Below are 8,885 nucleotides of genomic sequence, written 5' to 3'. Positions count from 1 at the left end.
TTTAATTGTAATAATATAAATATATCTAATCAGTCAATATTAAATAATAATAACTGCTGTTCTAAAATTAATTAATATTTATGGTTGAACTGATTTATTTAAAAATGTATCAACTGAATGTATTTTAGAATTTCTGTCTTCTATAGAATTAATAATTTTTTGTTAATTGTATACCTTGTGTATTTTATTCTCAGACCACCATGAAAATAGCCTTGATGTTGGCATCAAGAATGAATGAAATGGAATGAATGAATGAAATTGTTTGCTGCACAAACAGCAGGAAACCCATCTAGAATCCAAGCCAGTGCTGTCTGTTCACCTTCCCATCAGTGGTTTGAATGGTGTTTAACAGTGTTCGTCTCTTGTTGTGATGCGCAACGGCTGGCTAATTATCAGCAGCACAAATGTGCTACACGTGTTTAATGAATGTGCTAAGATCGTCCGTTGTTCTCCGACAGAAGCGCAGTTCCTCTAGAGGAGCTGCTTCGGGACGTCTGTGTCTTTGATCTCTCTCGTAATGTTCTCAATCATACGAAGCGCTGTGATGTGACGCTCTGGGACGGGGTTCAGGGTTAGGATGCCTCTTAGATAAATGAGAAAGCCTGCTTTATTCTACATGGTTTGGATTTAATTGGGGCTATTAAATGTTTCATGCTTCTGTTTTTATTTTAAAGATGATACTGACATTTATTTGAATTAACGTGAACGTAGACAATTGTTTAATTATTAATAATACGGTTTTTAATTATTGTAATGATAGACACGCAAAGCAAAAAAACTAACAAAGAAAAGTGATTTGACCCGTAAACTTTCTCTCTCTCACAGCAATCGAGACCCAGAGTACGAGCTCAGAGGAGATTGTCCCGAGCCCACCGTCTCCGCCTCCTCCTCCCCGCGTCTACAAGCCCTGCTTTGTGTGTCAGGACAAATCTTCAGGGTACCACTATGGCGTCAGTGCCTGTGAGGGCTGCAAGGTGAGCGATGTGACCCGTTCTCATTCCACCCAAAAGTAGCAGCATTACTAACTTAGCTTAGTAGTCAGCTGTTTTCAAAATAGTTTCAGGTTGCTCAGTGAGCCATTTTTTCACAAAAAGTAGAGACGAATAACAAAATACTGTCTATGTACTTGGCAATGCATTTAATGCAGCATTAAAAAAATCCTTAATAATGCATTTTCTAAATTATAATTTGTTTGGTTTCGAATAAACATGATGATTATGTCTAATGTGGACACCCGACATAATATATGATATCTGCCATCTGAATGTAACCATTTCATGTTGACATGGTCAGACGTCTATTAATTATCATGTTACTCTGCTCTTTTAGCCCCAATGGCAGGGGTGCTTCTTACCCCAAATACCATGCTTTTACATATTCTTTCGTATTTAAAAGCTGCTGCTTTAATTATCTTAAATAAGATCTTTGAATATATGCATTAATATTAGCGATTCCCGTTTGCTACTTAACTCTACAACACGTCATATAAATCATATAAACACAGAATCAATTTGATCACGTCAAAGATCAGACAAATAAACATGTGCATCTTGAAAAGAGTATATTTTAGAGTATATCTAGTGGTTTAGAGGAAAATAGTATCAAATGAGCCTTTGCCCTTTCCTTTAGCCCCATTGTAACCTACTGTCAGGATTTACTAAAGACATGGACATGGAATATTTATTATTTTTGCCATTATACATTTGTACTTTTTAGACACAAAAATTATGCAATGAGGTTATTAAAATGAACCTCGCAACTTGCGCTTTTCAAATGACTGATATTGCACCATTAATTAACGCCCAAAAAAGCATGTCTAAACCATATTATAACAACCCATAGATAACAACCCATTATAAACTTTTCATGTGATAAAATAGTAGTTCTAGTACTACTGCACATAGCTACACGACAAGTTTCAAGTGACGTGCTGAAAGCTATCTGAATGGGTTGCGGTGGACTGGCACAGATTTAGTATAGTTAACCATCAAGACCCCGTTATGCACATTTCTTTTTCTCTGTTCTCAGTGTGAGACAGCCTTTGAACCATTCTCATGTCCAGAGTGCGCTGGAATCAATAGATCTGGATGAGACTTATGAATCTTAAAACCGTTAAGAGATTACCTTCAGCAAGCTCGCTGAATTAACATGCCTGCATGTGTCCTCACCCTTGAGTTCTGTCATTAGTGATTCTTGCCAAGGCAAAATGCACTGTTGCCACTGTGACTTTTACGCATACACACTAGAAGTCGGCCGATATTGAATTTTACCGATAGCTAGGATAGACCTCACTTGCCGATAACCGTTTAATTAAACGATCGTTTTTGAAATGGATGCTGAATAGAAAAATAAAAATAAAAACATAACGCTCCATGTAAAATAGTACTAAACTTTATTACAAAAAGCCAATAAAAACAAATTTGTCAGATGTGCAAGTGTTTTAAATCATGTTCAATTTTTCTGCCATCACTTTTTTCAATGACACTTTCTGACAAATAGCGCTCAAGCATCAAATTAATGGTAACAATCATGCCATTAAACACTTAGCTCGGACTTGCGTGTATTTTTGGCACATTAATTTCACCGCTTGAAGTACTGCTAGCTTCCTCTCAGCCTTCTCCTCAAACGTACTGCTGTTCTTTCTCCAGTGCAGCATCTAGTCAACAAATTGATTGCTTTATATTGACATGAAAACACATACTGGAGTGTACTGTATACCTTTTCGCTGTCTGTATTATAAACTCTTCAGGCAGCTTGAGCTTTCGGTGCAGCGCGCAGTATCGCATTTGCGTGTTTTTAGTGATTTCTGCCTCTAGAGGACGCCCTTTCTATCCATAGATATGTTGGCTTTTGCGCTGTATAATAACGGACCCTCCACGGACATTCCAGCAGCAGATGCAACCCGGAAAAACTATCGGCGTAGATTTTTGCCGATAAGCGATAGTTCCGGGAATCAAACAATGGCGCTAAAACCGATACAAGTCGAACAGTCGACCTCTAACACACACACACACACAAACGGATATACATAGATTACTTAAGTTTTTGTAATTTAATGTAAAAGTCATATAGACAAACCTACGGTGGCCCCAGTACAACATTATCGCCACAACTAACCGAACAAGATTGGATCTTGTTTCTGTTGTGTTCTGCTAATTTGATGGTGTTGCATCTTGCTGAGAAGATTTTGTGGTGTTGTACACTGTACAAACCTCACTGGCATGAGAATATGTGTCGGGAGCCCTGGTTTTCAAGTTCTGTGGCAAGTAACCACAGGTTTTATGGCATCTGTTGAGCTCCTGTGTTATACTTTGCAAGTCTATTTTAATTGTATGCATATGCTAAGCATTCATGGCACAACTGAAGTATATATTTGCTCAATAGTTCAAAATCAATGTGTATTGCGATATAATTATTTTCAATAACGGTGGTATGATTTTTTAAACATTATTTCGATATATACGTTACAAGTGTTTCCCATGCAATGCTGTATTGCGTTTGACTTCGTTGAATAAACATGAGCACTGCACGTTTCAAAATCAAAATGCGGCCCAGGTTTTTTATGAATGTATATATCTGAAGAGAACCAACTGTCTTCAGAAAAGTTTTTAAGACATTTCAATTTTTATCCGATAAAGTAACGTTTATGAGCGAAGCTGATTTGATTACAGCCATCATTGGAGAAACCTCTATTTTTAACACTCAATAAGCCCGTCTCCAGCAACATTTTTCAAATTTTGTTGTTAATTTTTTGGGGTTTTCTGCAGCGACTTGAAGCACTTTTATAGCATTTCTTTCTGCCTGTAGCACATTTGTTTCGATCCATAGGATTAATCAGCCTACGCTACCAATCAAAAGTTTTTGAACAGTAAGATTTTTATAATTTTTTAAATACTTTTCTGCTCACCAAGGCTGCATTTATTTGATCCAAAGTGCATATAAAGGTAATGATAAAGGTATTTATAATGTAAGAAAAGATTTCTTTTTCAGATAAATAGTACTAAATGTACTAAAGTACTAAAACATGTACTATATATTTGATGTGCTCCATGTATGTGCAATGAACAACGTTTTACATGATTTAAATAAGTTAAATTAAACATTATGTTGTTCATATAAACCTATTATGTCTCTTGAGGAGATTTGTATTACAGTGCTTGATTCACATGGGTGATGTTTACGATCCCTTTTTGAAGTTTGAAAGTTTTGGTCTCCTATGGAGTTGCATCCGTCAAGTTTCAATAAAAATATCTAGTTTGGTCTTTGAGAGAAGAGCAAAAGTCTTGTGGGTTTGGAATTAGAAAATCAGTCAACTATCCTTGTAAGTATAGCATGCCCCTAGCTTTGAAAAAAAACTAAACAAAAAAACACCAGCAGCTCTTTTCTATCCTATAAGTTTTGTGTGGGAAAAGCACCAGAAGTTAAACTGACATTTTCTCGCATCTCTTGGAAGGCGTATCACAGTCCTAATGGTGTTGTTTGTGTTTAGGGCTTCTTCAGGCGGAGTATCCAGAAGAACATGGTCTACACGTGCCACAGAGAGAAGAACTGCATCATCAACAAAGTCACCCGCAACCGCTGTCAATACTGCCGGCTGCAGAAGTGCCTGGAAGTGGGGATGTCCAAAGAATGTGAGCAATGCATCAGTAATACTCCCTCCACAGCTGAAGAGCTCTTGCCAAAATATTAAATAGAACCTAGCAATATAAGTACACACACACACATACACACTCACTCACAGTCGGTGCCTCCCTCTGGCTACACCAGAACACGTCTCCACACTGCTAGGTGCTGTCATACTTGAGAAGTTAATTGGGAGAGGTGAGAAAATACACACGCACACACACACACACTCACAGGTCTACAGCAGAAGTTGTGAATGTGTGTTTGCTTAGAAATCTTCCAGACACATTTGACACGCTCTCACCATCAAGTGGATGCGAGTCTCCATTGCAGCAAGAGACACACGTAGTGCATTTTTTAGAGGGATTGGAAAAGAAAGAAAGAGTTATGGATGGTAATTTGGACTTTAATTTATTGTGACGAATAATATAAAATAATAATCGATAGTTATGCTACGAATATGGATCATTTTAGTTAATAATTCAATTCAATTAAATATATTTCTGTTAAGCTGTTATTTATGTTTCTGCTCACATTTGTTGAAATATTTAAACCATTTTTTTTAAAGAAATTGTATTTAATAAAAAAAACGTAATATAACAAATATTTAAATGGTGGGTGTAATTACTTGTTTAATATACACTTTATTCAAACATAGATTAAATATTTGTTGTAAATAGGAATTCTTGTTAAATATTATTAGCACGTAAAAAAAAAAATGTCTTGTTTCCAGCCAGAATATCTAAAAATTCTGGATTTTCTGGACAAGTCAAATTTTTAGTTTTAATAAAAAAATGTCAACATTAAGATTCTGCAAAAATAATCTTATTTCAAACATGAGACAATATTTTTTTTTGCTTACCTATTGGCAGATTATTTAGCTTAAGTTAAATACTCTTTTTTATTTTTTATTTTTTTTGGCTACAATTTTTACACTAATTTTTACTTTTCTTGAAAATCCTTCTTGATTTAAGAATTTTGCCTGGAAACTAGACAAAAAAAGTCAAAAGGTTAATATTATTATTATTATTATTATTATTATTGCAAAAATGGGATATCACAATCATGGAAAAGAATACACTTCATGTACTTTTGGGTTCATGACCCACATTTGTTCTTTGACAGGTTCTTTCGGTGATCATGTACAAGTCACGCTTGACAATATAGAAAAGTCTGACAGATACTTGCACATTAATGTCTAGCAGGCGTCATGGTGAGACTGTTGCTGTGCAGATGACCCATCAAATCATTCAAAATGACACAACACACGCTCGTTTCATTAATGTGACCTCGTGTGAATTCACCCCTCCTGACTCCTAGTACATCTACAAAATGGTGCACGGCAGTATTTTCACACTTCACTTCCTGCATACATTTGAACGCGCACAACATCTGTAATAAAACACACACGCGTGCATCGATTTTCAGCACAACACGCTGGGTTCTCTCCGCTCCGAATGCATTAGACTCACAACTCATCTGCCGCTGCCGAGGAGGAGGAGAGATTGTGAAATAAGAGGAGTGGAGAGAGCGGGCGTGGAGGGAGGAAACATTGACATTTTTATCTTTTCATTGAATTTCATCTTCGTGATGGACGATCTGCCAGCGCTTTAATTTTCCCCTCCCAAATTATCCCTGTCGAGAGCCGCACGCGCACACACGCATCCCGAACCAGACGTATGTGAGCATTAAGGCCTGTTCACACCAAGACGAATGTTTGTCGTGAAAACGCGTCGCGATAAACATTTTAATTTGAATCGGCGGTTCTTAATGCATCTGTTCAGACTGACATGAACATTTGCCTGATTGTCAATGTAACAGAGGAGCTCTAAAGTCTTTTCCGTCACACTGGGAGGAAAACCAGCGAACAAAAAGATTTATGCTTTTGGTCATGCGCCAACAGCCACTGCTGTTTCCTAAAACTATGACTTGGTGGCACTTAGTGGATATTGAGCGACTGTTGTTTTACGTTTGATATTGGAATAAAGGCCGCAACTATCCATTGTTTATTGATCCGTTAACCTATAGATTTTTACTATATTGTAGTAGATGAAATTGCATATCTTCATATCTAAATTTAGTCTATAATTTTTTTACACGCATTTTCTTTTAATTCGTTTTAGTCTAGAGTTTGTGTGAACCTGTCATTTTAGGTTTTATTCGTTTGAGTCACGATTTTTTAGTCTAGTCAAGTTTGTCAACTAAAAGTCTGAACATTTCAGTCTTATTTTAGTCAGAATTATTCGTGACTAACGACTGACGTCTAATTTTATTTAAAGAAAACTGATGACATTTCGTCTAGTTTTAGTCAATGAAATTTGTATTTTAGTCTCTTTTTAGTAATGCAATTCTATTTAACCTAGGCAATACAGTATAAGTACCTAGTAGTATAGACTAAACCAAAATTTTCAAACAAACCCATTTCCAACAAAGTTATTATATTATTGTTACCTTATAGTTATCGTCACATGACCAGCATTTACATTGCATCTCGTCTCGTTTTCGTCACGTTATAAAGGTTCGTTGACGACGTCATTTAGTCATAATTGATTTAGTTGACGAAAACAACATTAATATGTACAAAAAAAAGTTTTTTGATTGTGTAAATACAAATACACTTAATAATGTTCTTTTTAGCATCGTCATATGGCCCGTTTAAGTCCACGGCCCTACTTTTGATTTGTTCATATACAACTATCCATATTCCGACATATTTCGCCTGTCACAGTAAATTCCATTTTAATGAGTGCACTATGCTTCTGTGTTTCCAGCATCACTGAATTTTTAAAATGATTATGAATCTTACCAAATTGAATCAATTGCGTAATTTAGTAAAGAATCATAACTGAATCGGACTTGCATCCCTATCAGTGTATTAATTTATATTAACACGCAATCTATATTCAATCTAAAATGCGTCAAAGCGCACTTCATATGTTTTAATAGTGCAGACGTTTGAATGTAGGTGGGTTTGATACCACCACATTGAATGCATGTTAAGTATATTCGACTGGACTGTGTACTTGGCATTTACATACTTGAGTAGATCGCACTCGTGATTGCAGTGTGTAAAAATTACCTTTTCAGAAACCCACAAAATACTCATCATGCTGCTGGAGAAAGAGATGTTTCTTGGTCTCTCTCTCTCTCTCTTTTCACTGCAGGTCTCTCAGTAACGCTTGTGCATGAGTGATGGTGCAGCCAGGCTAATAGTTCTTTAATGACTTCATTAAATTGTGTTTTGCGGCTTATGATCGCTGTGCCAATCTGTCATAGGGGCTAATGTAGGCACGTTAAGATAGCCCACTTTTATTTAGGAATTAATTCCGCATCTCCAGAGGCCCGAGAGAGGGATGCAGTGAGGGTCCGAGGGCTTNNNNTGTGTGTGTGTGTGTGTGTGTGCGTGCGCGCGTGTCATATAATGAGATTAGATTAGCTCTGGGTCTAATGAAACCTGTGGTGATCTATCAGCATTATGTACGACTTCATCCACCCGCACTATTCATCAAACTACTAACACACACCCCACAGAGAGAGAGAGATGGTACTGATGGTGGGGGTGTGATGGCATTTCTGCTTCCTGTCCTTTTTCTTTCTTTAACACCTTTTTTTTTCTTTCTCGCCTTTCCTCCCCTCATGGTTTGTCTTCACAGATGTGATGTGTTGGCTCTAACACGTTTCCTCTATCTGTCTGTCTCATCTCACTCCATTACTGCTGCTTGCTGCATCTCAAATGGCTTTTCACTTCAACTTTTCTCTCTTTTTCTTGTTCATCTCATCCCCATTTCCTATATGCTGTCTTGTGATCTCTTTTCTTTTCTGCCCTCTTCTTTTCTTTCTAATGACATGGCGATACATTTCAGCGTCACAGCAAACTTATGTTATGATGGTTACATGTTTTAAATATTGTAAAAATACACAGATGTGTAATAAATAGTAGTAGTTTAACAATAATAAATGATTGCTCTCTTTTGACCATTTCTCGTGAAATTACATGTCACTGATACCTACAGTTTTCATTGAGTTTATGATAATATTATGTAATATTGTAAACCAATGTAGAATTAAAAATAACTTCTTAATATATTATTGTTGTTGAAAAATGTATTATATTTAATTTAAAAAAATCCTAAATGAATTATAATACTTGTATTTTCATTATTATTATTATTGAGCTATCAGTGCTTGGTTGAAAAATATTATATTTAATAACATTTTCTAAATTATTATATTTTTTATTATTATTATTTATATTTCTGTAT

The 8,885-nt window shown here is 36.0% G+C and overlaps 1 protein-coding gene across 1 annotated transcript in view; it reads left to right on the top strand.

The window, feature by feature from the left end:
• The window catches only part of LOC122355711 (retinoic acid receptor alpha-A-like), a 13,687-nt gene that overhangs the window by 1,783 nt on the left and 3,019 nt on the right, over positions 1-8,885 (top strand). Inside the window, 2 exon segments of the mRNA XM_043254261.1 lie at positions 826-974; positions 4,490-4,631. Of these exon segments, the coding sequence (XP_043110196.1) occupies positions 826-974; positions 4,490-4,631 (291 nt within the window).

This window comes from Puntigrus tetrazona, chromosome 12 (genome assembly GCF_018831695.1).
Source record: "Puntigrus tetrazona isolate hp1 chromosome 12, ASM1883169v1, whole genome shotgun sequence".
Classification (NCBI taxonomy): Eukaryota; Metazoa; Chordata; class Actinopteri; order Cypriniformes; family Cyprinidae; genus Puntigrus; species Puntigrus tetrazona.
Note: the sequence above shows the minus strand (reverse complement) of the source record. Positions and strands in the feature narration are given on the sequence as shown.